General features: G+C 34.4%; 1 protein-coding gene across 1 annotated transcript in view; it reads right to left on the bottom strand.

Moving 5' to 3' along the window:
* sfl (N-deacetylase and N-sulfotransferase sfl) overlaps nucleotides 1-24,496 on the bottom strand; it is a 71,745-nt gene that overhangs the window by 3,682 nt on the left and 43,567 nt on the right. Inside the window, exons 3-12 of the mRNA XM_076413485.1 lie at nucleotides 6,004-6,198; nucleotides 3,607-3,773; nucleotides 3,298-3,549; nucleotides 2,983-3,244; nucleotides 2,550-2,921; nucleotides 2,326-2,488; nucleotides 955-1,137; nucleotides 676-896; nucleotides 340-615; nucleotides 107-283 (exon numbers count right to left, since the gene is read on the bottom strand). Coding sequence (XP_076269600.1) covers nucleotides 107-283; nucleotides 340-615; nucleotides 676-896; nucleotides 955-1,137; nucleotides 2,326-2,488; nucleotides 2,550-2,921; nucleotides 2,983-3,244; nucleotides 3,298-3,549; nucleotides 3,607-3,773; nucleotides 6,004-6,198 — 2,268 coding nt within the window. The remainder of the gene's footprint in view (nucleotides 1-106; nucleotides 284-339; nucleotides 616-675; nucleotides 897-954; nucleotides 1,138-2,325; nucleotides 2,489-2,549; nucleotides 2,922-2,982; nucleotides 3,245-3,297; nucleotides 3,550-3,606; nucleotides 3,774-6,003; nucleotides 6,199-24,496) is intronic.

Genomic DNA, 24,496 nt, shown 5'->3' with positions numbered 1-24,496 from the left:
TACAATTAGTCATGTTAATGCGGATGATGATATTTTATGTGGTCTATGATTAATTTTGAATAATTATCAATATTGAGATATAATTTGATAAACTGGTGACTAATACCTCAGATGTTCCGTATAGTTGAAAAACGGAGATATCTTCAGAAACTTTTGTACTTCATTCATAATTTCAATAGGATTCGATTTCAGTTCTTCACCATCTATAATGTGGATGTATTGGGCGGGGAAATAGTCCAACCATCTCTCTAAATGCTGGGCGTACTTTCCTGGGTTCAGACACCTGGAGATTGTTGGGAGTTTAGGACAGATTATTATAAGTAGTTAGACATTAGTCACCTGTTGCGAAGATCACGTAAAGGTTTAGGCGCTGTGTCACTGGCTGTGATAACTTGGTGAAAGCTGTAATTGTTGGTGACGATATCCCCGTGAGCTTTCGTATGCTGATACCATGAATAAGCCCTTTTAGCTGGAGATATCAGAATTGTTATTACCTTCGCGTGAGGTAACAAGGCGCGGACTCTCTTTGGTACTAATTCGCTGTCAAAATATGTGGCGCTTTTTTCGAAATAGTACTTCGTGGAGTTTACGTCACTGGGGAAGAAATTCATATACCTACAAATAACGAACAGAAGTTAATAATGAGCTTGCTGGCCCACCGTAAAGACACCTCACCAATCCAATCCTCTCAAGTAGTTATTTCCGTTAAAAAACTGGATTTCCTCGAAGGTCGTAGGACTGGGCAGACTTTTCGCGATCGCAGGATGTAACGATAAAAACGTGTACAGCGCCGTTGTCCCCGTCTTCTGCGGCCCGATCACCAGGAATCGCGGCAAAGAATCGCACGATTTATTTTTCGACCATATTTTTTTATGTCTCTGAGTATCGCACGGATTCTGACGTAATAAAGTAAATAAGATCGAGTTGTTCGGCCGCCTTAATGACAATACTTACTCCCCAAATTGGATCCGATTCTCCTGGATAAAGTTTGAAGTAGTTCTCAGCGAGTTGTAATGGCGGCGCGGAGGTTAATTTGATATTCGTCCAGCACTGGATGAATTTGATGACCGACTCAAAAGTGTAGAGGCCCAGTCGATCGTTGCCATAATTGGACATGTGCGTCATAAATATATTTATCTAAAATAAAACCGAAAATTGGAAAAGTCTGCAGTGCAATCACCATTTCATTATTATAGAAAATGTACGAGGGTGGTTCAAATATGATCGAGACAAATACTCTGACACGTTTATTTACTATTGAAAAAATTTACAAAATTTTACAGTATTTCTAGGTATTTTCCCTCATTAGTTACGCATTTTGTTCATCTTTCCGGAAGTTTTTTGATGCTGGTATTGAATAATTCCTTTGACCTCCGAGGGCTTCGTTCAGTAGTCCAAACATATGGTAGTCGCAGGGTGATAAATCCGGAATTTAGGGGGGGTGTTCCGGGAAATCGACGTACAGCACGCCCCGATGGTCCCAGAACACCGTACACAGAACCTTACCCGCGGACCTGGTTGTCTTCGCTTTGGCTGGCCTTTTTCCTTCTTCCTCCACTCTTTAGACGACATCTTGCTTTCGGGAATATAATAGTGTCCTCATGTCTCGTCTATAGTGAAGATTCGTAAATTTTTTAAGATTTTTGCTCGAAATTCAACAGTTTAGGAACCCATCGCGCTTTGCCATATTGAAGGTGTTCGTGGATGATAGACTCTACATTACCAATACTGACGCCGAGTTCAGCCGAAATGTCTCGAACATTCCTCCCACTGTCCTCCAAAATGAGTTGTTCTACACGGCGAATGTTGTCTGGTGTATGCAGCTCACTCTCGACGGTTTCGCGGCCATCCTTGAATGCTTTGGCCAATTTAAAAAAACGGCAGCCCTATTCAGGCACTCACTACCAAACTGATTTTGCAAACGCAGAAAAATTTCCGTCCTTTTAACGCCTTCCCACACTAAAGCGAATGACAATATGTTGCGCTGCGGCGCGCGTGAAGCATGCGTGACAAAAACTATGCCACACTGTTCGTAAGGGACCCAGCTATCACATACTCAAGCCACGACCTTCAAAACATACATGCGCGCCATCTACAGCGTTTGTCTCCATCATATTTGAACCATCCTCGTAGTAACACCGTCTGTTTAATTAAATGTACAAGCATAAACCATTGTTAATTTTATTTAAACATGATTCAAATACAATTAAATTAAAGTAATACTGTTATTTAGCTTGGTGAATTAATAACAAGGAATCCTTCACCATTTCATTATAAGCTTAAAAATGATTTAACTTATTTATGTTAATAAATAATGACACTTACAGGATTGTATATAATCGTTTGAAATAATTCTCCTCCCTGAATGGATTCGTCCAATTTCTCCCTGCCACCTGGGTATAGATCAATAAACATTGTATGGGTAAACAAGCCACACGTTTGTCTTGGTAGTACCATAATATTTCTATGTATAAATCCCCTTCTTAATCTAGACGTTACAACAAAATTATACTGTAAATATTGTAGGTTTTTATGAATTTAATACTTACCTAGCCGGTCTAAGATTCGGATACTCTTCTGTGGCAGTGACCCTAATGTTCCAAACTTTCTTCCAGGCAATATATAACAGTTCATGGACGGGGTATACTCCGGAATGATGGGGGGAAATGGAGTATCCGGAGTCGATGGGTATACCGTACTGTTTGGCAAAATTTTTATTCAACATCATATCGTCCATCAGCAATGTTAAGTTGTCGTATAGGTGCGGCTGCTGATGGTTCCACATGTGAGAGAACCACATGAACTTATCGATATTCTGTAGGATTAAGTCGTCCCCCTTATCCTCCTCTGAATTCCCGTGATGGTAATATTTACCAGAAAATCCGAGGTTGAATTTAAACCCAGGAACCATGCTGGTCAAACTTTTATTAAAAAAGAAATTTAATTCAGACTTCAGTGATACACGGGAAAATGACTACTTACCGTGATTGGGTGTTAATTAAGGCTTCAACGTCTTCCGGTTTCAGTCTTGTTCCCACTTCGCCAACAAAAATATCATCTATATCGACTAAAATTGACCGGTCTAACGATAAGCTTAATTGACCGTGGCTGAGGTAACTGAGACAGTCTAGGAAAAGAAGCCGATGAAGCCAGAATCTTAAACCGGACCCAAAAATCACTCTTTGGATGTTGTCGTATAAACCGTGGTCTTGGATGACGGTGGGTAAGGGCGTTCTCGTACCACCTATGGAAGAAATAGGTATATTTTCTTTAATTTTCGAATATCCGAGTCCTTACTCTCATTGTTTTGAAAGAAATCGTTTCGATACGCCCACTCTAACGGTTCGTACGTCGAGTGATTGGCCTGGAACACGGTCCAATCGTTGCCCGGGAGTTCGCCCCAGGCGGTTTCTCCGGCTCGCGTCAGTCTGAGCACTTGGGAAGACGGATTGAGAGCTGCATCGCGTAGTTTCAGGTTGGTGTGGATAAATAGGGGGGAACCTTTCAGTTGGGAGCCCACGTAGGTTTCCTCTTCCGGTGGTATAAACCCTAAAGGAAGTTATCATGAAATTTAACGAAATCATTTAGTTAAAATTAGGTTCATACCGATAATTCCCACCGAATATTCGCGACAGTACTTGTCGAGCAGTTCCCTGTTCCAGTTGTCCATCTGTAGGTATTTATTGTAATTCTCGAACACGATAACGCCATATCTTCCTTTGTCCAGGTTTGTTAATACCGGTAAACTTTTACCGGTTACCTCAGCTTTATACCTAAAATTGATTTATTGTCAGTACGGAAAATCAAACTTGCGGTTTCTCCTTTTAAAATGATTATAATTCGCGACAAGAAGTATAAGTAAACAAATATTATATTATATATAGTATTATATGATATATTGTATTATATTATATATCCTATTTTATTGTATATACAATTATATTATAACAGGTCAATAGAAAAGTCCTCGGCCTACCATAGTAAAAGATATTTTTTTCATTCCCTTCAAGGGTGATACACTGATTATAGCGACCCTCCAACTTTTCGATACCATTTTTGTAGTACGATTTGTCCTTTGCTTCAAATTAGGCTTCAGTTTCGGCGATCACCTCTTCATTCGACGAGATCTGAGAACAGGAAATAGTCGGTGCGAGCCAGATCTGGAGAATACGGTGGATGAGGAGGCAATTTGAAGCTCAATTAATCGATTTTTGCCATCGTTTTCACAAACTTGTGACACGGTGCATTGACATTGTGAAGAAGCACTTTCTTTTTTTTTTTCAAATGCGGCCGTTTTCAGCGATTTCATCCTTCAAAGGGTCCAATAACACTATGTAATAGTCGCTGTTAATGGTCCCTCCTTTTTCAAGGTAGTCAATGAAAATTATTCCATGCGCATCCCAAAATAGAGACGCCATAACCTTGCCGACCGAATGTTGCGTTTTCCCACGTTTTGGAGCGGGTTCATTGTGTGCAGTCCACTCAGATGACTGTCGATTGGACTTCGGAGTGAAATGATGAAGCCATGTTTCATCCATTGTCACATATCGACGCAAAAACTCGGGTTTATTACGCTTGATCTTCTTCAAACACAGCTCCAAATCATCTCGTCTTTTTTGGTCAAAAGTGAGCTCGCGCGGCACCCACTTTGCATAGAGCTTTCTCATACCCAAATATTCGTGAATGATATGCTGTACACGTTCAGTTGATATCTTTAGAATGTCTGCTATTTCAATCAATTTGAATTTACGGTCATTCAAAATCATTTTGCGGATTTTTTAAATGTTTTCGTCGGTAACAACCGCTTTTGGGCGTCCACATCTTCGGGGCTCATTTCACCACGTCTAAACTTAGCACACCAATCCTTGATGATTGATTTTCCTGGGGCAGTGTCTGGAACCTGCATCAAGCCAAATTATTGCTTCAACTGTATTTTCCCTTCAAAAATCAATATTTTATCAACACGCGAAATTCCTTTTTATCCATTTCTTTCACAATAACAAAAGTTGCTTCACTCAAAATGCTATAATTCACAAACTAATGATCCGACAGCTGTCAAATTTATACACGCATGTTTTGTGCGTTAGTGGTAACTAAAAAGCATATAGATTCAATTCTAGTAGCGCCATCTATGTGTCATGCCGGGGATTTTTCAATTCACCTGTTATATACTATTATATTATATATACTATTATATTATATATACTATTATATTATATATACTATTGTATTATATATACTATTATATTATATATATTATTATAATCAATTTTTTTTGTACATACGTTATCAAGATGTTTAATGTATTGCATGCCGCAATTTGTAAATTCGTTTTAGCATCGGACAATATTTTCCTTCTCATTTTATTCTAGTTAAAAAGTTCACCCAAAACAAAGTTCTGAGATTAATTACCAATGCTTATTGCGACGTAACCAATGAGGTGCTGCACTACGACGTCGAAATCAAATGGATTGACGAAGTGATCTTAGATTTTGCCTTAAAACATGAAATAAGGTTGCTAAATTACAGCAACGTGGAAGCAATACAGCTATTGGACAACAGGCAAGAAATCAGAAGATTGAAGCGAACCAAACCATACGAATTTGTTTAGTGTATAAGTGTATTTTTAATGGTAGCTTAAATAGTTGTATATTACATTGGGAAATACATACTTGCTTGTGTTAATGCAAGTACAACAGAACAGTAGTAATAAACTAATTTGTAAATTAAGATTGTACTAATCATATCTAATGTAAAATTAATAATTAATAAAAAAAAATGTCAACAGCCTCGTCATATCTCGGAAAATATTAAATAAAATTGATTTTTTCAAATTTCTAGACTAGACTACCCCCTAACACTATAGTTGCAAGATATATTAGTTGGGATAGAAACGTAGTTGGGCGTGTACTCACAACCAATTACCGGCCGACATAAATATGTCTTGCGTTTTAGGTAAACATCGTCGAGTATCGCGAATTTATTATTTTCGCGCTCACGTACTTTATCCTGGTATGAACGAGCAGTTCGGCGATATCCTTCCCCAAGTTTATTAGGGTGCTCTCGACGAACACCAGCACCTTCGGGTAACTCTTCAGCCTGGCGTCCGTCTTGTGATCGTGATTCTGTAACACCCTGGGTCCGTTTATTACTCCGCATCTTATGTTCGGCTCGGGTCGGGAATTTGTCTTTATAAATCTGTAACAAAGGAAAACTTAATTAAGGAACATAATGTCGTTTGATACAGTTTTTTTACATGACATTGTGAGTACAAATTGAAAATCGTAATTTTTCATGTTTTCTTGCTTTCTTATACAAAAAACTAGCCTTGGGAACTATCGGCTGTTTTTTTAAATTTATTTATTACATTTTTACTATTAGAGACTAACCTACAATTTGTCTTTACCATATTTTAAATCTAGGTACATAGGTAGGTTAATACATTTATATCCAATAATTAAGTACCAATTTTGAAGGTTGATTAAAAATAATTAAATATTTTTTTATAATGTTTAATAAATCTATCCAATTTTATTTTGAAAATATATCGCAAAATATCAGCCAACAAAAATATCGATATATCGGTCACCTAGCGATATACCCTTAAACCACGAATTCAACTTTGAGATTTGTTTCTTTGATTCTTTGCCAAACTTCTGAATGTCTACAAGCCATAACAGCATAATTATCATGTGCTTGGCCTCTACAGTTGCTTATATCGAGGTCATCGGTTTTAACCATTTATTATGTATTGCACCTTGTAGCTTTATTATCATTCTGCTGCAGTTTATTTTCAATTAAAACCATATCAACAGAAACCAGCGTCGTTAGAAAGTTTTATAAGGCGTAATAATATGTACTTGATCAACATGAAATATTAAGAAACTACATACTAAAGCAGAACGTGGACGGGAAGTGTTAACATTGATAAGAAAAATCAATTTACACCACCATTTAGCATTAAGATTGTTATTAAAAACAAACTGCTCGTTAATCTATATCGTTAAGATTAGTTATGATGTTCCATTTGTGGTTTATCAAAGGTGCCGCCTATAAAATATTTAAAATTATGTTTACTATTACATATAGGCAATAAATTTCAGTACAAGTGGATCCGAAGTTCGCGGCAGCTTTTTTCCTTTTAGCATAAATGTCATAAGAAGCAAATATTGACGAAATATCCGTTTCGTATTTGAGTAGAGTTAGATTTCCAAGACTGATGCTAGACAGATCCTAGTTAAATGTAGTATGTTTTCTCTCTCTAAGTATCTCCTTTTGAAAAATATAATGTACATAAGGTATGTTTATAATTTTCCCGTCTCTAGTATATATGTGGAGCTTGTTAACTCGCACTTTTTGTTTATTTATTACTTTCTTACATTCTCCATAATTCTGCATTTTATATTTATACCTACATCCCGTCGAATAAAACAGTCAATGCACGTCATAGATAACGTCGAATATATTGCCGAATGCAGTTTGTAAAAATGTACAATTCGTTTTAAACTCGGAGTGGATTTTTCCCCTCTTATTTTACACTAGATAAAAAGAGTCAGAATAGAACGATGTTTGATGTGTCAGAACGATGTAACCGAACCAGCTTATGAAGTTCGATTTGGGTTAATATTAGGGGTCCATGTTGCCAAATGTCTGAAATATTCTTCAAAACGTTAGTATTTTATTATATGGTAAAGTTAAACTCAAAACACTGAAATTTGACAGGGCTGACATCATACATTATGATATATTGGCTAGACCTTATATTTTAATATTTATATTAACACCTCATTTGTATTTGGTTATGAATATATAATTATATTTGTCTTTTGTTCGGATATTATTTACAATTTTTTTATATGAATATAAGTTATAGTAATAGCTAATCAGTTCTACGTTTTGTTTAAACTTTTATCTTATTTCTGTATTTATAATTCTGTGTCTCTTTCTAATTCGTTAGATTCTATGACTTCTACCATTCTCTAATAATATATATATATAGAACAACATTAATTATAAATTAATTAATTAATAATTATAAATTATTTTCTCTAATTCTTCTTTTTATCTTTCTTGTTAATATTTTGGTTGTAAAAATTGTAGGTAATAAACTAAACTATATGCGTATATATCTCATGGGATTTGGTATAATGCGAGTGACTTTTTGCACCCTTGAAGGAACACTTTTTAAATTTATTTTCCGTGAAGCCCTTCTATTTTTTACATTATTTCCTTTCTTCTCGTAAGATATTGAATAAACTGAGAATATTATATTAGGTGAAGAAACAAACATGTTTAAAGTAGTTAGTGTGATTTGAATTGACAGATGAACTATCGTGAAACTTACACTTACTAACAAGAATTATTTAAATCATTGGGAGCTCGTTTACCAACAATAGAAAAAGCCTTAAATGTCTGACAACCTCCTTTTTTTGAATTGAACCAGGTATATGTTCGAGAAGCGATGTTCTAATTTGTGACCTTCTGCTTCACGACAAAAATATATTACAAAACTCTATAACGCTATTCAAGTATAGAAATTCATGAGTTAATACCGATAAGCTATCATTATCTGAAGGACGTGATCTACTGGGAACAGTAAATAAACTATTTCCTTATAAAAACTTCACCAATTAATTCCGGTACGTAATAAATAATATTTCGAATTATTTTTACATATATTCAACGCTTCGAAATGAAAGCATGTAAGAGATAAGTTGAGTGCAGGATTTAAGAATATATAAAATGTCGTACAGCTGCTGCATCAGTAGGATAACATGGTCGTATTGCACGTAGCATATTTGTGAAAGATTTTGGGTCGCTTAAAATAGGTTAAGTAAATTGAAGTCCCCTAATCTAACGGTTGCTCGTAGAGATCTTTATTAAAATATCGTTAAAACTAGATACAGTAAATACATTTATCGCGTGTGATGTAAGTAATCTGCGTTTTTTAAATTTAAATATGTTTTGGGAAAATTCTTTTATCGTATTAGTTGTATACAATCGATAGTCTAATTAATGATTTAGCCTGCTCATGATGAACAATTCATTGCCAATCCCCTTATACACTTAATATCAGCTCACTTGGTGTCAAAATGGGTTGGTCAAGTTCATCTAGGTTTTGACCATGCTTTCTCTTCATCATTCATTTCACAGTTTAATCATAAACTCACAAATAGAAACTGTGTTTATTAAATATTCCACTGTTTATAAATATACAACCCAAGTATCGAGTTTCTTTTCGTGCCTAGCCTAATGTAAATGGCTCAAAATTATTTCATGGTTAATATCTAATCCCGTAGCGATTTCGCAAGATGGATTTGATACTGTAGCGACCTTGAGGCATGTCGAATTTGACATCGTGGAATAACGGTCTACAAAATACCCAGAAATCTATTCCCGGATGTTGAACACGAGCGGGGTACCAGCAGCGCCAACTAGAACCCGATAACGAATAGCTGGCAACCCCGAGACGTTTATCTGGGATGTTATTGAAGGGTATCTCCATTCTTTCAGTACTCGACCATCGTTTGGTTTAGACGTGCCACCATCGACTGCCCAAGACTCGTCAACAGGTAACACCGCTGCCATCCGTTTTATCATTTGTATTTTTATAGTATTATATTACTTCAATAAATAACGGTCACATAATGTAAACACCATTGTTTCATTTCGTTTTACCTCCATTCACCGAGCCATATCATTTACCCTAAAACTGTTTTAACAGTTCATATACGACACTAACCTGGTCTTATCAAGCACAGAGAACGATATTGTGGCCGAAGCGATTTGGTCTTGTAGTCGATGGGTGATAACCTTGAAATTTTCGAAATAAATCAATTATATTCATCCAATAACTTCTGTAATTCCACATCTTTAAACGTCAACGTCAATAGTTAATACCAGTGCAATAAAATTACGTATGTATCACATCATAATTTTGCAGAGAGAAGGCTAATGAAGTATGTCATAAAAACCGGAAAGTAATTACTGGCAAATCTACTACAATTACTGGCAAATCTACTACATTAAATAACGATATATTTAGAAATAAAATCCTGCAAATCCTGATGACAGACAGGTGAAGCCCAATTTTAATTGTGAATCAAGACAAAATAAGAAGATTTATATCTTTACAGCCTTGACCAACCTTAATAATATCCTCATCTGTTAACATTAAGAGCTATAGTCACTCGATTGTAAATAAAATTAGAACACTATCCAGTTTTGATGACCCCGTAATTATTTTTAACGGTCCGTTAATTAAGGTTAATTAACGACATTGAATACATTTCCATCTCAATTAAATATTTTGACGATAAGAGGAATCAATCCTTGACCATACGTCTAAAAAGGATACAAGATACAAACTTGAATTGTTTCCTCGTCAACAAATAAAAAAACAATATTAAAACAGAGCCAGCGACTTTTACAGCACTATTAATTTGTATTGTATTATACGATAATGTATGCATAGCTCCTCAAGTCATCTCAGCGGTATGCTTCAACGCCTGAATAGTATGGACAACAGAAAATTAATTGTATTGATTACATCATTTGATCTCAGCGCATCACAAACAACTGTAATTAACATACAATATAAATGATTTTGAAGGTAAATCTTTATCTATGAAAATAATACAATCGGAACGATCTTCCGCCTGAATTATGACGGTGATAAACAAAAATAACTACCTTAAAATTAGTATAGGATACGTTTTACCTGGAGAATTCGTTTTCGGAAAATTAATTAACTTTTTAATTGTTAATTCCGGGCAATAAATTAGATTTGTTTTGTTGGTACTTTAATTTTGTGTATATGTCACAAAATTATATTATTATTTTTGTATTATAAAGTGTTGTTGTCATTGTTGATCCTCCGTACTATATTTCAAATAAAGTGATACAACGCGATATTCCTCTTGAACCTATAACGACTGTAATTCAAGGTGTTTGTGTGAAGTACTTCGAAAGAGTGTCAGTGCACCCCAACATATTCGCTAACCAGCTAAATATGCGACGTGATAGTGAAGTGCGTAGACTAAAACGTTTAACACCACCTGATCTGATTACTGGACTTATATAGACTTTAGAATAAGCTTTAGAATAAGACTAATTAATTAAGATAATATTTTATACAGGAGATCGCTTAATGAAGTGATTTTCTACATGCCATGCATATATAATATAGACATAAGAAATACTTATTGCCTATAGAGCAGAGTGTGGAATAATAAAGAGAAAAAAAATGTATTGTTTAGGCTCGACACCCACTATTTTATTAAGTATTACAATGGATAGACCAAGTAAAAGTACAGTCCGTATGAGAAAAAATAGGAATAAAAACAATGAACGTTTTTGTTGTATTTTTCTTCTTTGTTTTATTCCATTTATTGCAATAAAATGTGTTATATTATATGTTATTTTAATTTTCCAACACAAGGCTTCATCTTATGGTATTAATTTGTTTTATATTATCTATTATCTACATGTTATAAGTATAAAGTATACAAATATGTTCATTTTTAATTAAGTTTACTATAACCTTCAAACAAATTCCGTTTCCATATTATTTAACATAAATATCTCTCTTTTCTGTAACAATCTACAACATTAGTGTGTACAAAATTATAATATTTTTCTAATAATTTATAGTTTATACGCTTATTCTCGCGATAATTATATCCTCAACAAACCTTTATAAATATAAAACTAACCTAAAAATTACTTTCTAACCACAACACTCGTAAATAGTAACACGCAGCTGTGAAACCTGTCAAGCTAGTTTAGAAAGAATGCGCATGAGCAGTTCTGGCCAATCAACACACACGCTGCAGTCCTTTTATTGTCGTTTGTCATTACGGATCTCAAGTTATTCAAGACTAATAATTCACAAAAACGTGGAAGCAATAACTGGAGAAGGCACGAGAAATCAGAAGTCTAAAGTGAATCAAACCTCACGAACTTGTATAAGGTCTATAAGTCTTAACTTTATTTTAATTTGGGAAAAACATACTGATGTATTTATACTGCACTCGTCTTGCTTGTGAATTGGTTCAAGTACAAATCAAAAGTACTAATAAATTAATGTATAATTAACATTGTAATAAACGGATCTCAAATCAGTGATGACATTTATATATTTCAAGATCGCTGAAATAAGTGTTATTGAACTTCAATGAATTAGTATTACGATAAAATGTATTTAATATGTAATAAATAAATCAAATATTGGATTGTTATACTAAACGGTTACATTAATTCTATTTTAATATCTAAACAAACAAAACTGAGATAAAAAATTACGTAGTTTTTACATTTTATAATAAATAGAAAAAGTACACCCGTTATTGTCTAAAGGATGTTAAATAAACGTACATTTAATTTTTAAAACCTCAGCTATTTCACAATTACTTCTTATCTACTTATTTATGTCTTTTAACACAAAAATGGTTTTTTGTTAATATTGTAAAAAAATGTACTTAATAAATAAATCAAATATGGGGAGCTTAATAAAAAAATTACGTATAGTTTATTCAAGATTTTTAGTAATGCGTCGTGGATATTTGTGACGTCCAAACATTACAATGTTGCCGCATCAACTCTGAGTTCAGTTTGGCTTTGACATACAACAAAATTCTAATCTAAATAAAATAATTGAACAAAAATGTTACCAAACATAATTTATTTTAACATTATACTACATCTAAAAACTACAGTTAATTATACACCCAAAATAATTTATAGGTAAGAGTTAGATAAGACCTCTTATCACAATTGCTTTCAAGAATTTTGCATACGTCTGACAGCTGGTCACCGTCCGGTTGTCACATGTACGCTCAATTATTCAAAATATTAGTTATAATTATTACAGGTTATAAACCGGCAAACATTATTTTAGCCCTTTATTTTGATAAATTTTAACTCGCATATATAATAAACTACAATATTATTGAAAATGTTTTTAGCGGGTTGCTGACGTGCTAAATATTACTGTGGGTACTGTGAATAACATCGCTTACAAAATGAAGAATAATACGTTAGATTCACCCAAGAAAATCCGTCTACATACAAAGCGGGTGACGAATCTTGACCATCTTGATATTGGCTCTATTCGAGACCAAATATACGAAATGTATAAAAACAGTAATTACAGAAACTATTTCATCGATATAAACATAACCTAATAAAATTATTTTAGAGAAAATTGTTTCTCTGGAAAGTATACATAAAAGAATTAGGGACATTGAGTCGTAAAGTGAAAGCGACTGAAGGAAACTTTCAGGATATGTGATAATGCTGGAAATTCCTGACACAGAGTGATGAGAGTGGAAACAACTAAAGGTATGCACATAATTAATTGAATATAACTGTAGAAAATGGTATTGTAGGGTGTGAAAGATTTGTGTGCACAGATATGATTGTAATTATTTAAAATTAAACATAAGCAATAGGTTAGAACATATGAGGAAAGAATGAATACTGTTTTGTAGATATGGTAAATGCTTTAGATATATTTCAGTGATTAATTTAATTATCAAGAATGGTGTACATAGGTAGTACCAGAATAAATAAAAATACAGTGATACCAAGATGACTTGTTAAGTAAACAGTAATATATATATATATATATATATATATATATATATATATATATATATATATATATATATGTGTGTGTATGTGTATTAGATGTACTATAAAACGTATGTTATATGTTAAAATAAATTATATTGGATAAAATTTTTGTTCAATTATTTTATTTAGATTAGAATTTTGTTGTATGTTAAAGCCAAACTGAATTAAAACTCAGAGTTGATGCGGCAACGTTGTAATGTTTCGACATCACAATCTAAATATCCATGACGCATTACTAACAAAACTTTGAGTGGACTAGTAGACTACAGTTTTTACACAATGTTGTAATATAGGATATAGGAAAATAATAGGAAATGTACACCCGCTATTGTCTAAAGGAAGTTAAACAAATGTATATTTTAATTTTAAAACCTCAGCTATTTCACAATTACTTCTCATCTGGTTATTTATGTGTTTTAACACCGACATTATTTTTTAAAGACCAGTAAGCGGCAGTTGTTGGACACTTTAATCTATTATATATTGTTAAAAAAGTATTTCTCATCAAAATAATCTTTATCACAACATTAAACGATATTGTTGGTGATTGTGAAACCGCCATTGATAAAAAATGACGACGTGAGATTTATAGGAAAAATTCCAATTAAAATTGGTCCATGCCAAAACAGCTATAACCTAAAAAAATATTTTAAATTTTAAAAATCCTCTTAAGGGCATATCCTTTATTATATTTTCTTTAATATATTTAGAAAAAAACTAATTCCAATAAGTTTCAAAGTCATTGAATAGCAGCTATATTTTGAAATAAATATATTTTCTCTGTGAGTTTCTCGATGTTTGAAATTTGTTGGTAAGTAGGGTTGTTTTGAGACTATCCTCGTAATAACAGTGGTGTTATTCGTCTAACAGAACGTTTAAAAGTTAATATTTCTGAAACCGCATCCGCTGGCTGATGGCACACCCACTGCAATTTAATTCCACGATATTTTATGGTCGTATCTATTAATTTCGAATGGTACACAATATTTTATAGTACGTACCGTGAACTCATCATACATACAGTACGTGTACCTTTTACTTGTGGCGTTTACTTAATCATTAAATATATTCGCAAATAGTTGTAGAAATAATCAATTACCTGTTAGTGTCGATATATTAAGGAATATTATAGAATATAAATTATTTATTTAAAACATAATGATATTGGGTGTATTATGTATAGTGTATGTTTTCTCTTACTTCTTGTATAAATTCATTTTATTTTCTTCTATCTCTGTTCAGTCTTCTTGCTTCGGCAGTGGTTTTTCTTCTCTTTTTAAATATTTCTCTGATACATCTATCCCAAGTTCGATTAGATCGCTTAGACTTGTTAAACCATTGATTCTTCTGAACTATTTCATGTCTTATACTACTTATACATTAGTCAGAAAGAAATTTTCGGCGCTCTATATATTGGACTCTCTTTTTCTACCCACAGTATGCATAATCGATCATTTTTAAGAGACTTCTAAAATGAGGAGGTTCTATGTTCGACTGTATATATTTTTTAATGTATGTCCGCCAATTTCTCCGTTAATTACGGAACTATTTTCAAAATTCTCTTTTTATTCGAAAGAGTGCACTTCCGAGGTGGTCCCATTGCAACCGAGTGAGAATCTGATGGGGTGAAGGGGGGAAATCTGATGTAATGGAAGACCGGAAGTCGTTCAGTACAAAAGCCGTTCCGTTTGCTTTTTAAACACCAACCATAACGTATGACAAGCCGTAGAAATATTGCAAGCAACTTTTTCTATGATGTAGTGGTTAGAGCGTTCAGATCACAGAGTTCATCGGAGATCGCGGGTTCGACTCCCGGCGGGTGCAACGACTTTTTGTTGTTGTTCTAGTCAAATCACCTAGGTTAGGTAGCGGACCCTGGAGCTTGAAGCGTTCTTTATTTTCAATCATTGTTTCTCCAACTGATAATTAAATAACAATAAAAATTAAATTTTTGTGTTATTCTTAGTGTTGTAATATACATTGGTTTTAAAATATGGAAGAACAAAGTATGTACGGAATGTAAAGTTACATTTTTAATCAACATATGATAATAAGAAAAAAAAAAAGAAAATTATTCTTATTTTTGAAATAAACAAAAACATTGTAAATGGTATGTAATAACTAATAAACAATTGTACTACGTTATTACTCCGATATATATATATATATATATATATATATATATATATATATATATATATATATATATATATATATATATATATATATCAGATCGGCCGTATACAGAAGATACAGTACTGAACCCAGTACACTACCTTGCGGAACTCCTGAATATATGGTATTTAATTCATAATTCAGAATATATGTTCATAACCTTGATTTACAAAAAAATGTCCATCAGTGTGATACGATTTTAGTAACTGATAGTCTGGATGAGGGAGAAGTTTATTTAGTTTAACCTGCATGAGAAATGCGAAAGCCAAACTGATGTTCTGGAATATTTTTTCTTTTTTCTATTATATAGTTTAGCTTCTTTATGTATAGTTTCTCGAAAACTTTCGAGATTATCGGTAATAAACTTATAGGTCGGTAGAAGGTCACATCTTCTGGTATTTTTCCTGGTTTAAGAATCATTAATATTTTACCTACTTTCCAGATACTAGCTGGCTATACAAAAGCTGGCCAGTCAGTTTATTAATGAGCTTTGTTTATCAAGAATAGTAGCAAAAATTGCGGCAAAGCTGAGGAAAGTTATATTACAATAATAATAAAAAATAGTCTCTGGGAGAGACTATGCTCTCCAGAAGATGAACTGACTGGAAGTCTTTCCTCATTAAAGAGGGGATAGTGTCGTTTATGATGGATAATGTCTGTTGAGGTGGGCCCAGAGAGGAATTGCATTTCATTTGGTTCTCGAACGCGTCTGCGAGGAGCTCAGCTTTTTCTGGACTTATAGCGATATCCGTAGAGGAATCAGCCTTCAGAGGAGGGATTGCTTTCGAATTGCCCATTACGCTTTTGACGGCGCGCCAGAGCTTCTTTGGGGAAGAGAGGTTGCCTAACTTTTGAGATAATTCCCATTTCTTCTCATTCCAGGCTCTAACCCTGTCCCTGACCTGAGACGTCGTCGTGGTGGTCTTTTATAGCCCAGAACCGCATGGTACCACTCCAACGGCGTTGCCAACCTTTGAACTTGGTGTAGGTGAACGCGTGGTGGCCTAAAGGGTCGTGGCGGTCGCTACAAATCAAAATTATCCCACGAAGGCTTGAGATATAAAAAGAACGCTTCGTGTAGAGATACTAATATCCTATAACTCTAACAGGCATTGTTTCTTTATAATATTATTTAAAAATTTCTAAAGGTAACTAAAAACAATTAGGAATGCCACGTATCTTTGTTTAAATGATATGCGATAAGAAGTAATTGAACTGTTATATCACGACGGTTGATTTTAATTTTAATCACTTCGCATTTTTAATTAAGCTAATTTATTTCCCATATCAAGTTCGACTACACAGGAACACATCAATATAGTATAGGTACATTATACACATATTAAAAAAACACCGCGCCAAAATTTAAATAAATAAACACCGTATGTATAAGGAAGCCTACGGCCCATAAATAATAAATGGTGTTTTTACTCATTTAAAATTCCAAACGGTACAGACACACACGTATATTGCGACGACAAATTCGAAATTAGGAAATGTAATAATAAAAAGGCCCTACATGTACACTGTTGATTGATAAATAATTAATGAGATATAAAATTAACTATACGTACATTGTATTCGATTAAAACTCGATCAGGCTTTTTTCGATAAATAATATGTGGCGACCGCCACGACCCTTTAGGCCACCACCAATTCACCATCAACAACTACAAAGGTTGGCAACGCCGGTGGATTGGTACCATGAAGTTTCGTTATCGCGGATGTGTCGCGGCCTATTATCGGGGTTGATTTTATGGTTCACTACGACCTTTTAGTTGATCTGAGAAACAGGAAATTGGTGGACCGGAATACGCGCATGAGTGTCAACGGGAGACAACCGCAGTACGAAAATATCGGGAGTATAAAACTCATAAACAACAGTTCGCGATATCACGACATCCTTCAGAAGTTCCCGGAAATCACTCGACCCGATGGAGCGTGTAAAACGGCCGCCGTAAAACACGCGACGGTACACCATATAAACACGACACCCGGACCTTCAGTAGCTGCGAAACCACGACGCCTGGCTCCAGACCGACTAAGAGACGCCAAGAGGGAATTCGAGACCATGTTGAAACTAGGATTATGCCGCCCGTCACAGAGTAGCTGGTCTTCTCCGTTACACATGGTCTCCAAAAAAGGCGACGAATGGCGTCCTTGCGGTGATTACAGAGCGCTCAACGCGCGCACCATCCCAGACTGATACCCTGTTAAGCATATTGAAGACTTTACACAGACACTCCACGGGAAAAAGGTATTTTCAACCATCGACCTAGTGAGAGCATACCATCAAATACCCGTGGCACCCGAAGATGTCCCGAAAACCGCCATTACAACTCCTTTCGGGTTGTATGAATTTACAGTCATGGGTTTCGGTCTTCGAAATGCAGCACAAACCTTTCAACGGTTCATTGACGAGGTACTTTTGGGACTTGATTTTTGCTATGCCTACATCGACGACATCTTGGTGACCCCGACGTGATCAAAGTGCCTAACAGGTAAATCAACTCAACTCAACATAAGCCACTCGACTGGTGCTTGACACGTGCACGGAAGGATAGTACGAGGAACGGAACTCATCAACATCACGTGGTCGACGACATCCCACGAGACTAGCCTGATGGACGAAAACCACAGAAGCCCATCATGTATACCAGCAACACATGAGCACCCTCGCATCACGAAACGGGACACGTAACACATTTACAGGTACCCTCAAACAAAGCTAAACGCCTCAAGACGAACGACGTCCTGCTACAGCTCCGATGGCAGCTGATCCCGTAAAACTCCTCGCTCAGGTTGGGATCCCCATCTCATCAGCAGTCCCCGTTTGTTTGCCTGATTGCGGGTGCATTCCGGAACTTGCACCACATATAGGTACGTTCCACGGCTGTTCCACTAGGAGGGAAGTTATGTGGCGACCGCCACGACCCTTTAGGCCACCACCAATTCACCATCAACAACTACAAAGGTTGGCAACGCCGGTGGATTGGTACCATGCAGTTCTGGAGTATAAAAGGCCATCACGACGACGTCTCGCTCTCTTTTCTTATCACCGTCCCCCTGTAACAGTACCACTTCCACAGCGCTACCGAACTTCCTTCACCTTAACCTAATATCCTATCAATTATCCCATCGGCCACATGTATCAATCGTAAGTTAGAATAAACAACTTTGATTCAATCAGTGTTTTTAGTTCCCGTACAAATTCCTTCCAAAGATAGTAGTGAGTGTTCTGATAAATTATCGCAGCGGCAGCCACACATTTCGACCGACCGACCGACCCGACGAACATTCCTACAAATATATATCCAAATACAGAGAAATACACAAGTATCAATCAAATCCCATCATGATAAAATTATATTACATATCTGATTGAATAATGTGATTTAATCAAGTTTTTATAGCCTGTTGCAGTTAAAAGTTGTTAGCAGTTAAAATAATATTGTAAATAGATAAATTTAGATACGTATTAAACTAAATTGCGTGTATTTAGTAGAATATAAAATACGTGTATCAGATAAGTTAAATACGTTTTTGTTTATTTTTATATAGTTATTGCAACGATTATTATGTATATATTTTATTTGACGTCTTTTTTTTGTGTTAAAAATCTATGTTTGATTATTTTTTTACTTTTTAGTGAGTTCCTTATTTAATTTTTGAAGTCGGTTCAATTTTTTTGTTAAAAATATTTTATATTTCTCTTTTTAGTGTTACATATTTTTTATATATATTTTAAAGTCTCCTTTTACCAACTATGGGTTTATCTCGACTGGGCCTAAAGTTTAACCACGGTCCTCAGCATTAAGCCTATCGACTGGCGAGTGACCAACTTTAGAAATCATCCCAGAAGACATCCGGTCTTACCCAGCCTGGTTACTGACGTGACTGGGATCATTTTCCTTGTCGGTTTTTACACTCTTGCCTAGAACATTTACAAATTTTAAACAAACACAAACATAAATTTACGGCCATGGCCCAGCAGGATTCGAACCCGCGGCTATTGCAACAGTAGTAGGACCGTCACATCGCCTTTTCCACTGCGCCACCAAGCCGGCTAGTGTTATATATTTATTCAATAAATTACGCAGATTTTTATTAGGTATTACAATGGATAGCCCAAGTAAAAGTGCAGCCAGTATGAGGAAAAATAGAAATAAAGGAATAATGATTGAAAAAAAGGAAAAAAATGTTAGTGTATGTTAATTCTTGAGATAGTTTGCATGTATTTTAATATGTTTTAATATACAGACATTATTATTTTAATTAATTAATGTATCAAATACATTTCTGATACTATATTGAAAATACTGTACAAACAATTTTAGTAATATATCATTTTTAAATTAGCCATGATTAACATGATTCATTTAATTCATTGTCGTCGAATTTTGGCCCGAATAACAATAGTAACTTCATCTGTTGTAGACTCGTTAAAATCAATTTCGAGACCTAATATTTGAGATTTATATTAATATCTTTTTTCCAAACATTTATTTGACAGTCTAAATTATTATTATCAGTTATACTGTATAAGTTAATTCAAAAAATATCCACTTAACTAAATGCGATACAAAGAAGATACTCTTTTGTTTAACCGTGAAAGTAGTATTTATTTAATTCCATCCTTCCAGACGTGTTTTGTGTTTGCATTCTTTAGCACATGTTTCCTTCGGCGCCAAGCACGAGCAAAAAAACCTTGTTGTTAGCGTCATCGCTGTTGATTTATCAATGAACCAGCAACAGGAAATTCCACTATATCACAACAATTTACAAGATATAATACAGGAGATGGTGCTCTGAGATAACGGCCTGTATCAGTATCTGTGATAACAGCTTCGAAAATTCGAGCGTTCAACATTTACTTCGGATTCCGCCTTTTCGTTCGATTTTCTACCATTTATTTACATCCCCCTTTTATTAAAAGACGTTGATAAATACCCTACACACTATCGCGCGATTTAACACGTGTTCATTTTGGCATCAGACTGGAAAATAGCTATCCGCGCATTTATCTGAACAGGGTGTATATTCTAGATTCAAGACATACTATCGCTCGCGAACAATAAAGAAAGGTATCAGATTTTTTTTAGATCTTCGCTTATATTATGTTGTGACTCTAGACGTAAACGCGTAATGTACATATTTAAATCAGTTTGTGTTTTAGGGATGCCGAAAAAACATCGATATCAAAGAAATTAATTATATTTCTTAAACATCATAAAAAACCTTTTAATAATTTTTTATAAACTGTCTAAGTTGGTACTTAATTTTAAAAATGTAATGTGTTTTGGTGCTTGATTTTAAAAGTTAGATTTTAAAACTTCTTTTAAAAAATGTAAATTTAAAACCTTTTAATTGTATAATGGTCTTCTAGATAGAATTTTAAAAATAATATGCACCGTATGCTTTTGAATAAAACAGGTAAACAGAATTTTCCCAGAGAAAGACTCAAAGTTTGCCTTCAGTATAAAAAAAAACAATTGATGGCCCTAAATAAATATGAAAAAGGGAAAAAACAGAAGATATAATTTTGATTTGTTCCAAAATTCTTTGTTTCCTCCTACTGTTGCGATAGCCGTAGATTCGAATCCTGCTGGGGCATGGTCGTGATATTATGTTTGTGATTCTTTAAAATTTGTGATTGTCCTATGCAAGACCGTAAAATTCGACAAGGAAAATTATCCCAGTTACGCCAGTAACCAGGCTGGGTAAGACCGGATGTCTTCTGGGGCGATTTCTAAAGTTGGTCACTCGCCAGTCGGTAGGCTCAATATATAATTCTTTGTTAATGATAATATTTATAGTTTATAGATATATTTATTTTTATACCATATCTATATTTTATACATAATTTGCTGTTTTACAGATTATATTTATTTCATTCACTGAAGTTTATTTAATAATTTATATTTCAGAAATTAAATTGTTTTTTATTTAAATTTTATTAGTCATTTGGTGACGTCCGGGCAGTCACGCGCCAAACTTTATCAAAAAGCCAATCAAACGTCTTCACAGCAAAATGTTTTCTACACAGGTACCTATAATGCCATCTGGATATTGGGCAAAGCAAAAGAGCCCTTGAGTTGTACAATGTGTTGTCTCTCTACTATAACCATTGTTATGTTTAATACGTGAATAATGTACATACATTATGTTACTGTATATTAATTTCTTTGTTAACATGATGCCGCATATTCATGGAAAAATAATACGCGCAAATTCAGCCTAAAAATAGTACAACAAAATCTAAACAGCAAAGCACATCATAATGGAAAGGTCAATAATAAAACTGGATATTTTTAACGGCCCATTTAACTAAAAGGAAAATGAAAACGCACCTTCGCTAAACATCGCTGCTATCCAGCCTTTACCAAGCGAGTAAATTTAGCATATGACAAACAAAACTCCTGACACTGAACTGATTCATTTCGACATTAATTTAAAAAAAAACACTATTTTTTAGACCTATTCAGATATAGTTTGTACATATGGAGGCCTTATCTCGTTGATAACGTTTATTGTGCACAATCAAAATTATTCAAATGATATCTTTATCTTTCGTTTGTTTCTGTAGTTTGGCTGTAGATAAAGGCTATACTTGCTACAGGATTTATAGGGAAATGCTCTGAGCAAACTGATATAAATCACGTCGGGTCGTTTAACACCGTGTTTGTATGTTTGGTAGATAATTACCGCAACATACACGTGTGATGTTTAGTCGAATACAAAATAATAATAAAAACTAACTGGAATTAAAGGTTATTTTATTTTCTATGATTATCAAAACAACCGTACTGGGTCGTTCGATAAGTTCACGGAAATTAAATGAAAATTTGATTTGTAGTTGTAAAAATGACTTTCTTTCTCATCCAAACTAATCTCCCTCGATTTCAACGACCATTACATCTTACATTAGACGTAATTAATTAGAAATTAATTTATTGCTATTATTCAGTCGTATCTGCACCAGTAACAGGTCAATTGAAAAGTCTCCGGCCTACCATAGCAAAACACATTTTTTGGCAAAATTAGTTTTTTTTATTCAACATAATTCCCTTCAAGGGTGATACACTTAGTCCTCCAACTTTTCGATACCATTTTTGTAGTACGATTTGTCTTTTGTTTCAAAATAGACCTCAGTTCAGGATAATTGTCGCTATTGATGTCCTTCCTTTTTCAAGGTAGTCAATGAAAATTATTCCATGCGCATCCTAAAATACAGAGGCCATAATCTTACCAGAGCGGGTTCATCGTGTGCAGTCCACTCGGGTGTCTGTCGATTGGACTTCGGAGTGAAATGATAGAGCCATGTTTCATCCATTGTCACATATCGACGCAAAATTTGGGTTTATTACGCTTGATCATCTTCAAACTTTGCATGATGTACACGTTCAGTTGATAGCTTTAGAATGTCTGCTAATTCATTCAGTTTCAATTTATGGTCATTTAAAATCATTTTGTGGATTTTTTAAATGTTCTCGTCGGTAACAACCTCTTTTGGGCGTCCACTGCGTTCACCGCCTTCGGTGCTCAGTTCACGACGTCTAAAATTAGCATACCAACCCTTGATGGTTGATTTTCCTTGAGCAGTGTCTGAAAACTCGGCATCAAGCCAAGTTTTTGCTTCAACTGTATTTTTTCCCTTCAAAAAGCAATATTTTATCAACACGCGAAATTCCTTTTTATCAATTCTTTTTCACAATAACAAAAGTTGCTTCACTCCAACTGCTATAATTCAGAAACTAATGATCCGACAGCTGCCATATTTATACACGCATCTTATGAGGGCTAACTAAAAACATATGGATTTAATTCTAGTAGCACCATCTATGTGTCAGGCCGGGGACTTTTCAATTAACCTGTTATATAATCAAGACGAGTGTAGCATAAATACCTTTGTCTTTATCCCAATCGGTAATATTTTAGCGAATTGATAGTTGGAAAAGTCGCACAAGACTATATCTGGTGAGTACGACGGATGGTCAGTGAAGTTGGCTCTTTGTATGATGGTAGATTCAATGGCATTAATATTTCAATATCATTTGTCATATCAGTGTCATGCTTTGACGAAAATATCATAATAGATGAAGTTGTGTGATATCAACAGAAATTTAAAATATAATTAATCCAATTTAAAATTCATTTAAATTCAAAATCCCCATACCACCCTTCTGGTATAATTTATATCAACACCAAACCAAGATAAACGATAAACTTCATCTCCGCTATTTTATTTTACTGAGTCGCTTTCGAATCTATTAAACCATAATAATCTGGCTATCCAGACAAATCAGTCATAACAAAATAAAATAAAAATAGAACTGTTCCTTTAACAATGTGCGATGCCTACACTGTTTATGTTAAACTTTATTTAGGTTACCCCATTTTAGTCATGGACATATCAAATTAGTTTTCAGAGCGCTATAATTAATCAATATAGTTGACTTCGTTTTATGCGTAATGGGATAATTAAAGGCAATCAATAATTAATAAGAGTTTCTAAGTTGTGGATTAAATTAGTTTTTTAACGTCAGATAAAATACGAGGGTGGCCCGATAAGTACTTAGCCTACAAAAGAAAAACGAAAAGTGGCGATTTATTTCTCATCATAGTCTGTACGCATCATAGCTTTTTATACTTGACCCACCCAATAGTGGAAAATCCGACAAAGAAT

The sequence above is a fragment of the Rhynchophorus ferrugineus genome, unplaced genomic scaffold (assembly GCF_030347505.1).
Source record: "Rhynchophorus ferrugineus isolate W39M unplaced genomic scaffold, kcgeb_rfMv2 rfM9, whole genome shotgun sequence".
In the NCBI taxonomy this organism is placed as follows: domain Eukaryota; kingdom Metazoa; phylum Arthropoda; class Insecta; order Coleoptera; family Curculionidae; genus Rhynchophorus; species Rhynchophorus ferrugineus.
Note: the sequence above shows the minus strand (reverse complement) of the source record. Positions and strands in the feature narration are given on the sequence as shown.